The 16,225-nt window shown below is 41.9% G+C and overlaps 1 protein-coding gene across 1 annotated transcript in view; it reads right to left on the bottom strand.

The window, feature by feature from the left end:
- Nucleotides 1–2,244: 2,244 nt before the first annotated feature.
- The window catches only part of LOC122409726 (LIM domain-containing protein A-like), a 48,022-nt gene continuing 34,041 nt past the window's right edge, over nt 2,245–16,225 (bottom strand). The window contains exon 2 of the mRNA XM_043417486.1: nt 2,245–3,702. Within this exon, the coding sequence (XP_043273421.1) occupies nt 3,335–3,702 (368 nt within the window). The 3' untranslated portion in view covers nt 2,245–3,334. The remainder of the gene's footprint in view (nt 3,703–16,225) is intronic.

The following is a 16,225-nucleotide window of genomic DNA, read 5'->3' as shown; positions in this document are numbered from 1 at the left end:
ATGACGAGTGCCAGAACACGGGAATGTGTACACGAGGTAATGGAAAAGGGATACGGTAGAATACACACAACTCGATAAATTGCGGCGCAGTTAAAGATCGAGAGCAAGTAAAGGCATCAAACAGATTCCCGGAAGTCGTTATTAAAATGCATATTTCCATGTGTATGTGCATAAATCCTCGTGAGTACACACGGATGGGAGTGCGTGCTATTTTGATCGATGTGCATTTATTTTTGCCTCGAAAATCATTTCGATTCGGGCCCCTTCCGGTTTCCAGGGTTTCGTCATTGCGTTTCCGCAAAGTTATCGCCCCGCGCGTTCGACTTATTACGGTCTTTCTTCGTATCTTCGACTCGTGAACGGCGCTCCATTCGCGTAATTCGCTTTCTTCGTTAATGTCACCGTGTATTTACCCGAGACCTTCCGCTCCCTTAGCCAGAAGCCGCGACGTCGAATTTTCTCGAAATTCCAATTATTCAGCGCAAAATTCTGTGAGAACGAGAAAAAAACGACCCTCGCGAGCTTTACGAGTTTTTCGAAAGGGACCCCTCGCCTTCGCTCGACTTCGATTGCAACGATGATTTTTTCCGTGTAACCGCGTACGCTGTTTCTATCGATCGGTTCTTCATCCCATTGCTGCTCATTTGCTTCTTTCTTCCGTTGAACTTTTTCAGGATTCGCTTACAGCCGCCGCAGTGAAAACCGAAAAAATTGAAAAAGTCGCGAGTTGTCCGAAGTTACTCCGCTCCCGTTTGGAGTATTTTTCATTTCTTTTCATTCGAAAAATCGCATTTTCGGAGCGACTCGAAGATGATGCGACGAGAAAAAAAGTGATCACAAAAAACGCCAAAAATGAATCTTCACGCATTTGGCTCGATTTGAAGCGAATTTAATAACAAAAAAATTGCCCCTGCGAGAGAAAACAATTGGAGAATTATTAAAAAAAACCTTGCTTTGCCGTTGGGGGACGATAATTGTCGATCGTGTCTATACTCATGGATCGTGATGTCACGAATAATAAAGCGTTACTGACATGGTTGCACGTGTACCCTCGGTAACAAAACTGAACACATTGAAGCGATAAGAAAAAAGTTGACTTATCTGCTCGTTATTGACATAGCGCGCGGCGCTTTTGTGAATTCTCAAAACCGAGAACCCACGTGGCGATTCTTTCCGACCAGAGATTCAGTGGAAAACCGAGATAAAATGTTTGCTTTCATTAGAAAAGAATGATTGATTCCCATCGCGATGTTCCGGACGAGCGTTTTGAAGTACCATTAATTATGAATCGAAGCAGAAGCGAGAGTGAGAAAAAAGGTGGCAGCTTTGCCATCGCGTCTCCCTGCCGAAATCGTGTTTGTCTGCATACACGACGATCATTGAAGCTCCTTCGCAATCAATCAACGTTTCGAATTCAGCTCGGTTTAGCAATCGATATTTTTTCACGATAAAGTTGACGCTGGCGCCTTTTCCAGGGATGCGGTAATATCCGTACATGTTTTGTATTTTTTCTTGAATGTTTTTCCATGCCTGAATAATAGTGAATCATAAACTTTTACAACTGAAAACCGGCTTTTTTCAAAAAGTGCACGTAGATTCGAACGTTCGATCGAGATAATGAAGGAAAGTAACTTCAAAGAGGTCGATTAAAACTTCTTAATTACACTGAAAAAATACATTTGCTGACTCAACCAAACTTTCGTTTGATCAATCAGTCGTTGACGAACGAAATTAAGATCAGTACTCTAAACAAAAATTTAGTTGCTTCGAACACTTCGAAGCAACTAAATTTCGAAGGTTATAGGTTATCGAACATTTAATGAAGAATTAAAACTTCAAAAATCGTAAATTTTATACCAGAGTTTATGGAGATTCCATATTCACCACATTTTTATTCAATAATCCATATACTAAATAATTCTAAATTCCTCATACAAACTGTCTACAGATAGAAAAAAATGTAAGAAATCAGAGGCAAAAGCTTTTTCTAAACAGCGACTTCTCAGTCGAAATTTCGAGTGCCCCGATTTGCGTCACCAAAAAATATACGATCATGCGAAAGGAACGTTGAATGGACAAAAGTTTTGTGGAATAACCAACAATTTTGATTTGCTCACTGCAATTTGTTGATTCCCAAGGACTGCATTCAACAGAACTGTGCAATTTCAATTTTGTGTCTCGTTTTGATCGATGTTAAATTGGGATGGCGATGTAAGGTGAATGAGAATCGGGCGACATGAAAAGTTCATTATTTATATATCCATTTATTTCGGATAACTATACACTTTGCTAAAGGTTTTGTTTTTTCACAAAAATGTACTCAACCACATTCAGCTCTCACAGTCATTCGAATACTAGATCAGGCGAGAAAATTTTTCATCGAGTGTAAGACAGTTTGTAATAGTATTTGAAATTTGTCCAATTATCCCAATTATTCGAACAGCACGATGAAAAAGAGACTCACGAGGAAAAATATCTCGGCGTTCTTAATACAAAATCGTAAAGCTCCCTAATTAAAACTGACAATTAGGATATATTGCAGTGTCCCATTCTATCGTTTATAACACATGTTTTTTTTTCTCCGTTTTTTTTTAACCTTTTATCACGTACAACGACGACTTTTTCTATGTATATATTGTTTTCAATAATCAGCATATTACAGGAAAATTTATTTTCATTCTCGCTCTCGGAATCTTCATCGCAATTGACGAATTATTTACAAACGTATTTACAAGGATGAAACGACTCGACTATTTCGTCATTCGTCATTCATCAGAAACTAATAATTAAATTATAGTTATCAATAATTTATTATCGTCGTTTTTTAATAATATACCGATCATATCGTTCTTTCGATTAATTCTTTGATCTCTCGATAAATCGCATTCGTGCTCGCAAATTCGGTAAATAAATACATTATAATACATGTGGCTACGAAATTGGGCGAAAGCACGGTATCCACGGAATTATTTTCTCTCTCAATTTTCCCGAGTTTTGACAGAGTAATTATTCATTTGAATTTTCCTCTAGCACGATCAGCAATCGGAGGAATATTATTTGGGTGGATGGCGATAAATCGAGATCGACAAATAATATCGAATTTTATCGGTCACTTGACACATTCGCTGGCTGCATATAAATCACCGGCAATATTTCCACGGGTCGTTATCTTTTCTCTTTTATCGTAGCGCGAGGCGATTTTTTACGAAGAATTTTTCGCCCTGTCAAATTATCGCTGGAACAAGAAATATTCGTTCGTACGAAACGTTTGAAAGTTTTTTCTCGTATCGCGAGGGGACAAAAGTGTTTTCGCTTTTCCTCTTTTTCTAAGAACCTAAGACTTTTCGTCAATGGAAGTGGGCAGCGGCCTTTTTTTAAGGATACCGAGATCCTGAACGTTCTCGAGAAAAGTTTTATGGTGTTGAGCAACGAGAAGCGGATTCACCGTCTGTACATCCTTCTTGAGCTCCTCCATGTCCCTCTTCAGTTTCGCTCGGCGATTTTGGAACCACGTTATCACTTGAGCGTTACTCAGGCCCAATTGTGCCGCTATTTCGTCACGATCTGCTGGGCTCAGATATTTCTGGTAGAGAAAACGTTTCTCGAGCTCGAATATCTGCTGGTTCGTAAAGGCCGTTCGACTTTTGCGCTTCTTTTTTGGCTGCTGACGATTGTTGAAGAGGTTCAGGTGGTTGGCTTGTTCTGTAACGACAAAAAGGAGCAAACAAATATTTCATTAGTCACACTCGATAAGTACAACGTTTTTGTTTCAATAAAATTACATTCCTATCCACTTCCAATTCCAAACCACTCAAAATTACTCTCCATTTTACAAAATATTTCTCCACCTCGTCACCAAATCTTCCATTAATCCACAAAAGATCGATTCGCAATCGCTCGAAAAACCACAAGAAAACGCGCTTCCTGTCTATTCACAACCAAGAACAACGATCGCGAGATAAAACGTGAAAAGTGCTAGCTGTCAAATACTGCGAAATATCGACAACAATAAAAAGGATACATAAAGGTACGAGGAGCGTTAAAAAGTGTCGGAAAACCCATGGAACTTTGAGAAGAGTGATCGTAAAGGGTTGAATCCCACACACGTGATGTTCCCACTATGGCGCTCGAGTATGAGCATTCATAGTTACAGATGTCGAAGCGCCTATATGTTTTACATTTATATTTATATGTATAGCGTGGCCTTGTGATGCTCGACGGGAGCAACAAATCATATGCATTTCTCTCGGTGGTTCTTTTGGTATAACCGCGAGTTATACCCAGAAGAGAGAACGAGAGATTGTAGGAATTTCTCCATAAAAGTCGTATTACGCGTTCGTTCCGGACCCATCACGAAATTCCGTGCTGTGGAAGCTCTCCGGCTTGTATATATACACAGATAAACCCATACGCACGAGGGTGCTCAAGAGTTGCAGGACTCTTTACATCCACAACTGTAATATTTGCGTTTGTATGTGTATATATTCGAGGGAGCTAGTAGCGCAGGAGGTCGGTTATATAATATCTCACGCTCCTACATCCGATCCCTTCGTCTCGCCGTGCGCAACCCCACTTTTGCGAAACGATTCTCCTCCGCTTCGGCTCGTCTCCCTGTTAGGCTTTCAGCCTGTGCGATCTTCTCTCCTGGCGTAGGATATGCTCGCTCCTGAGAACATCGTTTCTGCAAACTCTCCAAGCCCAGCGCCGGGATAATCAATCTAATTACGCGATTTGTTCGATACATTTTCTCATGATTCACGTGATTGAGGGGGGCGGCTTCCGTGAGTCGTGTTGTCCTCAAAAAATTTCAAGAGTGCAAACGTCATTGCTGTCTCGTGAGGATCGATAAAAGAGTAAAAAGCACTTGGCCTTTTAGGAATTTAACGATCTATTAAATATGTAAGTGAAGGAAGAATTGAGAGGTGTCAGGATTAAAATAAGTGGGCGAGAGAGTGGAGAATCTTAACAGAAACTGTAGTATAAATACGAAGCGTTCTACAGCAAAATGCTAACTGGCAAAGCTACGGTATATCTATAGAGAGAGGAGCAAGAGTCTTACGGACAAAGTAGCGGAGTCGTTGGTGGATCAAAGGCCGCCGCCATCGGTCACACCTGCGCAACCCAAGTACAATCCTAACCAAAAATTCAACCCGTTTCTCTCATTCTGCTTCTCCTCTTCCATCAAAACACGCGGATGAAAAGGTGGAGTGACAGAGAAAGAGGGGCCGGGAGAAAGGAAGAGCGTTGAACGCCCCCCCGGTGTGTGTCATCGCTCAAACACCCGGATCATCGAAAAGTCATCCGACTCAAAGACTCTTGTTTACGTCAGGTGCATTAACCCTTTGTCGTTGATACGCTTGCTTTCGTCTCTTTCGAGTGGTCCCCCCTCCATCTCTTTTTTTCGTCAGATAATTAACAACATTACGAGACGAAGTGCGAAATGAAAGTTTCGGATCGAGACAATGAGTTTTATCCAATAAAAAGAGTGGCTTTGAATGGGACGAGTCGAGTAATGAGAACAGCAATCGAGATAATGGATTAAAATAGTTCTCAAATGAGATCGACGTGAATGCTTTCTCGAATAGAGTCGATAGGGGGTTTTTTTAAATAAATACACTCTTTCGTGGGAAAGCTTTTGGCCTCGTTGATCCATTTGAAACGAGAGGGAGAGAGAAAGAGATTCCCAACCGTTCTATATATATCCATGGTCTCGTAATATAATAAGGATAACGATTCGGGACGAAAAGTTATATTATGTGTGTGCATGTATTGTGTATATGCATATACGTATGGATGTATGTATAAACATCCATATGTACGAGGTCCGACTATATCGGATGATTAAGGAGACGGCGTATCGGATTTTGATGTTCATCTTTTTTCTTCTCTCTCCTCGCTCTCTCTCTCTTTTCTCTCTTTCTCCCTTAGTGTGATGGTTTTTTTACTCGTCGTTCTTTCTTTCGCAATACAATGGCGCATAATCGAAGACGCTTATTGCCGCAGGCTGCTCAAAGGATGAATGTGATCCTTCCTTTGATTCTTTCTTATCCCTCGTTATCTATTCGCAATCGGTGAAAAAATGAAGGTTTTGTATAAACGAATGAACAGGCGATTAAGCAAGGGAGTCAATCGTCCAATCGATTCGGGCATTTTTCACGAGTCCCAATCCGCAGCGATTGCCTGAATTTCTCATTAATAGTTTACCGGAAATTAAACGGATGCCGAAGAAATTTTAGAGCTTGCGTTTAAAACACGGGAAAAATAGCAGTAAAATCTACATAAATTTCAGCTGCAGGAGGCCCGCGTATCATAATCGCTCTGCCGAAGGCGCGAAACCTCTACTCGTGTTGTAGGCGTCCTCCTCGTCGACGATCACCAGTAAAAAATGAAATAGAAAAATGGGAATGAGAGAGAGGAGGAAAAGGCCTCTCGCCGAAGCTGCAAACGCGAGTTTACGCGAGCCAAACTACACAGCATCCCCCGCGAGGCATGGCAAAACGAGGCAGAGAGATCATTGGCAACATTGGCAGGAAAAGAGAGAAAGAGGGAACGAGAGGCCTAAGAAAAAGCCAGCAGCCAAGTGCAAGGGAGACAGAGAGGCGCTGAGATATTAGTTTCTGCGGTCGACTCTCCGTGGAGATTTAATTCGTTTGATGTTCACGAATTCGCCGCTTCTTCTTCTTCCTCCTCCTCCTCCTCCTCTTCTCCTTTGCTATCTTCGTTTTCTTCTTCTCCTCGTCTTTCTCACTATTCCGTGCTTCATCTGTCCTGGACCCATCACCTTAGCGTTCCTCATTCGCAATAAACGTGATCGTTTTCTCGCTTTTTTCATTCTCGAAACAAAAGTTTTTCTCTACTTTCCTATTTTATTTGACGTTTTTTCAAATATTAGTGAATAAGAATTTAAAAAAAAATACTTTTCTGATTCGTTATGCAAACAAAAATTTCAATAGTTTCTTCTTCTTCGTTAAATACCTTTTGGGCAATCGGGAAATCTCCGCTTTTAATCATCGTTATTGCACTTGGAACATAATGATTATTGTTACGAATGATTGGAGCGCTCGCGTGTCCGCAGCCATTTTTGTTCCGTTCGAACGAATCTCCGCGATGGCGTATCCAATCGACTGAGTCGAATGGCTGGTGCGAATTTGGACCAGTGTTTTTTGTCTCATTCGAAAAATCGCGTCGAAATAGTCCGGTTGAGGGTAGAAATTTACACCGCAGTGTGAAAGTCTGCGTGCATAAGTTTCATCGCAATCGTCAAAATCGATCAATTATTTCAGTCCCTTTTTCCAAAATCCATATTCCGATGGATTTTCATCAGATTCTCATTCGCCACGGAAAGTTAAACTTGAAGATTCGGACCTCATCGCGGTGTCCGAACCCCAAAAAATTGGTTAATTCCGATCCGAGTCCGGGCAAATTCATCTTACGCTTCAGACGTTTTATTCATCGGGGAACGGGGGCCAATTGAACATGCTGAAGAAATCTTTTGAACTCTTCCGTTAGCGGTTTTTTGTTGTCTCCGTTTCTTTCTCTCTCTTTCGCGAACAGAAGCCACTGGAACTCGTAGTTAATTCGATATAACGGGTGAAACGGTACGAATCGAAGCGTGCGATCGGCGAATGGTGTACGAGGAACACGCGGACGATAATGATGGTGTCGACAGGATCGTTACAGCTGGATTCATCTGATTAAAAAAACTTTTTCGCCGATCCCCCGCCATCTCCCTCGCTTTCTTTCGGCCAAATACATGTGGCTATGGAAAAAGACATTTTGGTCCAAGACTCGTATCTTCGTGAAGCTGGGGAGCGGACGGCGGAGTTTCAATTCCGTGAAGCGATACTCAAAAATATCTTCGAGGCCGTTATCTCGACGTCAAACTTAGCTAATTCATCTCGACAAATCGCTCTTGACAGAGAAAACATTTTATTCTCGTTCCGTCAAAATAAAAACTCGGTTATCAACGATTTTACGATTTCTCAAAGTCTCTTTGATCACTCACGAGCCGAAGGCGGTTTATCTTGTGCAAAAATACACAAAAAACTGATAAAACGAGAATTGGCTCGTGGAGAGTGATAATAAAACGTAGGAACGGTGGAAAAATGGTGGTCCGATCGAATGGCGAAGTGCTCCTCCAATTAGAGCGCTCCATCGATAATTAGTAAGGAAAGTGGAAGAAAATATATTTATATAGGATCGGAGGTCTGCGAGGGCGCGTGAAAGATTGCGTAAACGTGATCGAGAGGGAGCAAGCAATTTCGTCGAGTCTCTTCACCGGGAGACAGTCATTTGTCTCCCACTGCGAGACTCTCTTTTTTCTCCTATTCATCGGCAAGAAGCGTGTGTTGTTCCTCCTGACTTTGGTTACGCGTTTGGGAGTGTCTCCCTCTTCGGTTTGCGGACACACACTGTGAAATTACCTCGAAAAAGGTCCGCGAGGGGGCGCCCTCTCTTTTGCCCACACACATGTCAACGATATATTTTCAGGCTGGGCCACAAATCGTTTAGCGGGTAATTTTGAAATTGGAACACTTATTTAGTCGTTTAGACCCAAGGGCATACCACAGCTTCGCGTCAATCTTTCTCCCGGTTCCCTCTCGTCTTCTCTTTCTCCATCTTTTCTTCATTCTCTTTCTTCCCTGTTCGCCGGACGCCCTCTTTTCAGTATCTGTGGACACTCGAAGATTAATCGTGCTCCGATTTTCATTTGGCTCGCTGATACTTCGCGCCCAGTGGATGCAAAAGACGTTATTTTGTCTCTGCGAAGCGCGCGAGGAAGCAAACAATTTTTTTCGCACCCTCGTATCGTATTCCCAACAAAATGTTTCATCTCAATTTTTCGCGTCGGCATATCACCGTGAATAAGTTGCGCGATGAACGCTTCGTCTGAGTTACCGCCGCAGAAGAATCCTGCACCCAAACATTCCGCTCCGTCACTACAATTTTTCTGTCTCAACGTTTTGTTTGAATAAGTTGTGAAAAATAATGTTCATAAACTGCGCGCCACGCGGTAGCTGATTCGACCATTTTTATCGCCGCATCGGACCTCCTTAACAACGCTTTTCCTCTTTCTCGCTCTTCGTTGTTCCGAGCGTTCTAACCGGTTTTTCTAAACAAACATAATATAATGTTTGTCAAATTGTTCAAAAATAAAAATTCAACCGAACTTACACCAGGTGATTTTGACTAAAATACTTATCTTATTTCAATCAATAAATGCTGCTTTCTAATGTATTTTCATTATCCTTTAATCAAGTTTCTGACAAAGCGATTTAAATAAATTGAGTCGTTGGTTGCATCCAACTGCTTGTAATCAAATGAGCTCTGGAATGGAATGTAATATTACAATGGTATGAGGTATCCATTGAAAATAATTTTATAATGAATACATACTATGAAAATTGCAATTCATATGTGGTTGTTTTAACATTGAAAGACCATTTTATTCCTTTTAGCTGTACTTTTCAGGGGCTTTAAAAGACGAAAAATCATCTCATTACGACTAAATATGTCGGTTTTTTCCTACGTGCCTGTCATGCAGTTTCGAATAAGTGTATGGAATTTTACAAGTTATTAAGGATTACACATTTTCCAATATGTCATATATGTTGGTTACATATAGGGCATTTCCAAGCACAAAAATTATAATCCGACCAGGAATATTGTCAGTGAACTTCCCACGACACTTGAAAGCTGTATTCAGACGTATTGGAGGCCAATGAGAATACTGATAAAACGACAACAATAAAACTTACAAAATTCGGTATTATACGCACACGGATTTTATTTATTAAGAAACATATACTTTGTACTTTGTGCGTCACGTGACTATAGAACTTGGAGCAATGAGTACAGGCATAAAAAAAGATGGGCTGAAGGGGATAGCCATAGATCGATATTGCTGCAATGTCATATAATGTTAGATCCACCTTAGTAACTATGTGCTAACGTATGCAAACAACCTCTCGTCAAATGACCCACCTGCGAACTCTCTCTGGGTACAGACCAACTCGAATATTACATGTACGTAAATTTATATGTTCCTATACATGCTTCCATATACTTTTTACCTTCGTTTTATTCCGTATATGGATTACGTGACGGTTAAGTATGCAGTCGAGAATATTATTGTACGTGAACGCTATAGACAGTTGGGATGATCAGAGAATCGCTAATCAGGCGATCCTCGTCGATGCGTAGAGCTCTCTTTTGATGCCTTTATTGGCAATATGAATGAATTGTTACCGATTTTTCGAAAGGCTGAAGCGTTTTTGAGGAAAGTTACTTTTCAACGAATCACAATTTGTCTGTATTTTGCTCAATTTATATGCTTTCGATTTAATTTTACGTTTATCTCTTCTTCTTCCGCTTTTATTTCTTCCTTTTTTCTCCTACATTGAATTTCCTGAATTGCGTAATTCATTCGAACAACGCTAATGCGAGAGAACAGAGAACTCGCACGCTTCCTGGACGGGGATTAACGAGCACGAGGTGCGAAATTTGGGTGACGTTGAAAAATAACCGAACGGCATATAGTTAACGAGCACACTTGGTGATAATAGAATTGCTCAATTTCTTTTTGTCCTGCGAGCAGAATACCACGTAACCTGGCCATTTCGCGAGGAACCTCGGAGCGGATTATTCCCTGTTATTTTCACAATGAAGAGAGAAAAATTAATTTACGGACTCGTAGATATGCGATCTTTCGTAATTTTTCGCTTTTTTCGTGCTTACGCCCGTCGAGAGCTGGAAAAGAGGTCGCTAATGCGCTTTTTCGCACGCACAGTTTACAACGAATCATTAAGATTCGTCTTTGGGAGTGAAGTAACGAGGAAGCGCTTGTGCCATGTCGAAAAATTGGGAACGGACGGTACCTTGAGAAATTGAGGCACAAGAAAAAAGATAAATTCCAGAGAAATTTCGTGAAGCTTTTCTGCAGCGCGACTATTCACAAACTGCACGTAATAAAAATTGTTAAAAATATAAGTCGAACGATTCTGACGAATGAATTGAAAAACTTTTTTCAAAATTTTGGAAAAAGGCGAATATTTGTGGCCCCGACATTGCTCGAAATCCTTACCAGCAATATTTCCGAACCGAATGAATTCTTTTCACACTTTTGCACATTTTCGAGTTCAAAAGCTTAAGAAAATGAAACAGCGAGCGAGAAGAACGCGCAGAATTAGTTTGCGGTCCTCCAAAGCATCATTGATTCACGACGAATACATTTGTTCGTGAAGGATACTCGACAAATTCGTGTCTTCTCACATCACCTGAAAAAAATGTCGAGAGCAAAGCTTCTGGATGTTCGCAGCCATATTTTTTTCGCGCTCCGTCTTCTCCTCTCAGTCTTTCTCCCAATCAAGCCCCGGTTCATTCTTTCGTATAAATACACATTGCTAACACTCACGAGACTCTCCATCTCCCAGTGAAAGCAAAGTAAGATCGCTAAATTGAATCGCACGAGAGCTGAGAGATAAAAAAATGGTAGGAAGAGCGAGACACCTCGAGAGAGATTAACCTCCGCGTTGCAGGGCGAGAGGGAGCGGATTTGATCGCCTTTCTTTTTCTCTTACGTGTGTATATATCTCGTCAGCATTTCGTACGCGAGATTCGTCTTCATTAGGACACCCTGGCGAGAGTTCCTCGGGCTAAATCTACATGCAGCTTCTCTCTCTCTCTCTCTCTCTCTTTCCCTTGCACTTTTCTCGCTCTCAGTTGAACATCCAGCTCCCCTAATTCATATACCACCTGGCAGCACTGGATTATACGTTCTTTGCTAACCAAGAAATCAAAAGATAAAAAGAAAAATTGACTGAGTTGCTCGCTGAGGTGTGTTGGACCGTGATACAATGTAGATATTTATATACATTCGTGTTCGTCTATATTTATATTTATATACGCATGAGTACTCGAAAAGCGCTGCTTTCGATGCTCGAGATATGGGCGGCTGATGAAAGGATGGGGTTAACCTTGTCCGATGGTGTTCCTCCTTCAAATACTCTCTGAATGCACTCTCGTATGCGCGCCAGATTCGAGATATCGCACTTTCCCCTTTGGGTGGTCCGACTAACATTCAGCAGAGCCGCTACAACACTCTCGTCTTCGAGGAGCGATGAGAATGTCTTCCGATTATTTTTAATTCCATCATTTGACGTTTTTCGTCGATGGGACCAACGGTTCAATGCCGTTCACATTTCTGGCGTCATTTTCCAGTTTCTTGATTTTATTAATTTTCGGATTCAACGAATCTTCCTTGGCTCTAACAAACATTGAGATGCGACGAAACAAATTTTTTTTAATCCTCATCACGGATGTGGAATTTTGTAACTGCGACTGGCGGTAATTTTTCATTGGAAAAATTGAAATTCCAACGTACTGGAATTGAATAAAATTTTAATGAAACACAATGCATCAAACTGCCCTTCTCAGTTGCTGCTACAGCATTCTTCCATTTTTACGTATCCCCGTTTTGACCTGTTTGCGCGTCCATCTGACACCTGACCAAGGAGCTTGGCCATCGTGAAATAAAGGGAGGGAGAGTATAAGTAATACACGAAATATACACGAAAATTAACGTATGTGTTCACACGGCGCGTCTGCCACTGCTGCTCTCTTCCTGACAGCTTGGCTGTTACACCTGTTCTTGGAGAAGCCGGAGGCCTCGTGTCCCTTGCGCACGCAATCCCTTCCACGTGTATATATATACGTATATCAATACGTTTTATCGAAATTTCGAGCGAAATTAAGAGCTCCGATATCGCGAGACGGGAGATCACCGAATTCATGTAATAACGAGCTCCCCAATATTTTTCCTCGAAAAATAACATGCCATTTTCGTCAGATAACTTCTAATTATCCGGTGCTCCATTCGAGCACCATTTTCTCAAATAATCTGAGTCGTTACGTCAGAAATATTAGGTAAAATAATTGAATGCCCATTTACAATTAAACGCGAAATCGCCCTTCGAAATTTCGAGGCTCTCGAAGATGGCCGCAAGGGGCGAGAAATTTTCTTTGGTTGGTTCATTCGAAGCTCGAGTGTCCCGCCAGCGTTTTTTCACTCCGAGCATCAATGAAAATATTTCAAAGAATAAAAATCGTTGACACTGGACACGAGGAGCAATTATCGTCGTAAAACAGCCGTCAGTTTCGAATAAAATCGTTCAATCGAGTCACTTACGAGATAATAATTCGTTTAATTAAAGTCTGCAAATTACACATGCACGACGTAAGAGTTTATCGGAATGAGATACGCGAGTGCGAAGCCGAATGACGGAAAGAATTTGATTGATTCGTAACAGAAAAAGGTCAATTAAGCTTCGATTAGAGTCAAAAGAGGTGGGAAGAACGTGAAATTCTTGAGACTTTATGAAACACTTCGATACGCTCTTTTAGCCGCTCTCACTCGTTGCGGAATGAAAATTTCACGAGACTTCTCCGAGAGTACGGGCGGGCCGTATTAAGCTCGAGGATAACTTTCGTCGCGGTTCTGCGCGCTCCCTATTAGTCCTCCGCTCCGTTTTCTTTTTTTTTTCATCCGTTTTTGTTTCTCTTCTTCTCGGTCTTTATATCTCTGTTGTCTTATTTCCTCCTACTTTTTAAAACTCTTTTTGCGTACACCTTTTTTGTCGTACGACTCGCATTTCTCTCTTCCTCTTCCTCTCGCCCTTCTTGGTCTCATTCTCGTGTTTTTTTTCCGCGGCTACCGAGAGAGTTGGACCGCTCTCTTATCTTCTCGCTCTCCCGAGTCTCGTCCTTTTATTCTTGCTGCATTTCTGCTTATTTTCTCGCTCTCTCTCTCTCTCTCTCTCTCTCTCTGCCCTTTGCTTGGCTCCTTTGCGACTATAATGTGCGAGCACATCGTTGCAGCGTCACGGCAGAACGTCTATTTCCGGCCTTCGCTTTCTCTCTTCATCAGTTTCTCATCTCTCCTCCTCGCCCCTCTCGCCGCCCCCTTTTCTTTCCCCTCTTTTCCTCTTTCGGTACATTACACGCATCTTCCTTTCCCTCTTTCCCCCGGCGCTCTCTTCCTCGCTTTGAAATCGTGTGCGAGTCGAGTTGATTGTAGATACGCTCCGCGTCAGTCCACGTGCCGCTGATTAGTGTAATTAGACAGGATGAAAGAGCGCGAGGAGAGACAAAGGAAAAATACTGCGGAGACCTCCGCTCGCATCCATCCTCAAAACGATTCATGTGCTTAATGTCAGTGAAATGATTTTTCTTGGCTCCGCGCTCAATCTATTAGTCGATTCAACTTTATCCGAGCTAATTGACATTCCTCGATTACTTTTCTACCTCTTTTTCATCACGGAATCCTCAAAAAAAACTTCACAATTCCTCTGGCAAGTTGAACAATCACAAAAACTGTCTTGTGGCCTTGAAAACTTGAATTCTAATGTTCTAATACCGCTTCGCGTACTTGAGGGGAGGAAAATAATCGGGGGAAATACAAAGTACAGAAACAACGTGTTTCGAGAAAGAAATCCGGGCGTATTCACACTAATAGGTTTCTCGTCAGCTCCGCGACGTTATCTATCGCTTCATTACAAGCCACGTAACCTTCCCTTGTCTCTGTCCGACTGGCTGCACTCGCATTATGCAGAATACGTGGATACTCCCTGCTCGTATACGTGTATAGATCCGTTAGTGCATTTTGCTCGTTTTAACGGTGAGACGGTTTATTATGCGAAGAATGTCGACACCAATTTATTATCGCGCACACTTCGTACTCACGCATGAACATATGCGCTCGTGTTAGCGCCCCTAGATCCACCTCCGGAGTATTTAAATACTGGAATTGCTAGCTGTCAATTATTTTATTATTCCCTGTATATACGAGAGTTCAATGTAAATGAGTGGCGAATATCGCGGGGCTTTCATTTTCTCCCCTTTATCCGACGTCCATTGCTGCAAAGTATTTAACAAAAGTGAGAAGAATCGCATCGATTGGGAAGCTCAACGAAACGCTCATTCAGACGAATGGAAAACTTTTTTCTCTTCTAGAATCGAATTTCAAGGAGGGTTATGAATATTGAAAGAAAAAAGTGTAAGAAAAACCAGACCTGACAAACACAAATTTTCTCACAGAGTAATTCTTATTCGTTTGTAAACACATGGCACGCGTGACAGTCGTCCACCCCACATAGCGTAAGCGGAATTGCTTTACAAATGCCTTCGTTGAAATGAAACTCTCTCGGGTGAGTTTAGAGTTTGGAGAAGAGATAAATAAAAATTTGGTGAATGCGAGGAAATGAGAGAGGAAAAATCATTTCACGCCGTCCGTGTCATTACGATGAAGATTTCTCGCAGTATTTAATTTCGTTGGGTTGCACATTAAGAGACTTTAGGACGCAGGAGCAACGACACATAAGATGGGCATTTAGGGATGCGACGTCAACGTCAAAACCGATGGGACGTCATCTTTGGGTCATTAGTCACGACGTCGTCACTTCTGCAACTGGAAGCCACAACAGACACTTTTCTCTTTCTCTTATTTCTCCTTCCCCTGTCCTCCCACTGCTTCACTTCTTCCCTTTTTCTCCCATTTACGTATTTCCTTGTACCCGATTCGACCTCGAGTGACCCTAGTAGTGCTTCAAAATAAATGGGCACTGGCCGAAGGATTTCTTCCGCAATATCGTGTTGCGCTCCAGCATCCATGAAACTTTTCTCAGCACACATTTTTCTCTATCCTTTTTCCTCGAATATTCATCCCGAGAGATCACTTTCGTCCGTGACACCAAATCTTGTTGCCTCTCGAGGATATAAATGCGTTGGCACTGTCGAAAGGTAGCCGAGCGACCCAGGAAAATGATGGCTTTATAGAGCCTTGGTACGGGTTCGCATTACACTCACTTCCTGTCCTGCCTCGATATTTCGCTCCCCGGAGTCCTCGCTTCGACGAAAATCCAACATTTTTATACAGAAAACATAGCAGATTGGCTTTCCACGGAACGGGGATGAGAAAAACAGAAATCGAAACGCGCTTCAATTTTATAAAAAATTATAATTCCGGAGCTTCAGTTCAAAACTTCGATGCATGATTTCCCAAAATCTGCGAACTCCTAATTTTCATTCCACCGATTCCCCGTCCGCAACCCCCAATTTCCGCACCAGTCGTTCATGTGCTCCACGGCCCAAAAATTTTCCAATGAAGAGCGTGAAATACTGGAGGAAAACGGCAGGTCCGAGGGTGCGAAGCGAAAAAAAAAATAGGAAA

Source organism: Venturia canescens, chromosome 4 (assembly GCF_019457755.1).
Source record: "Venturia canescens isolate UGA chromosome 4, ASM1945775v1, whole genome shotgun sequence".
NCBI classification, from domain to species: Eukaryota; Metazoa; Arthropoda; class Insecta; order Hymenoptera; family Ichneumonidae; genus Venturia; species Venturia canescens.
This window is presented reverse-complemented; position numbering and strand designations above follow the sequence as displayed.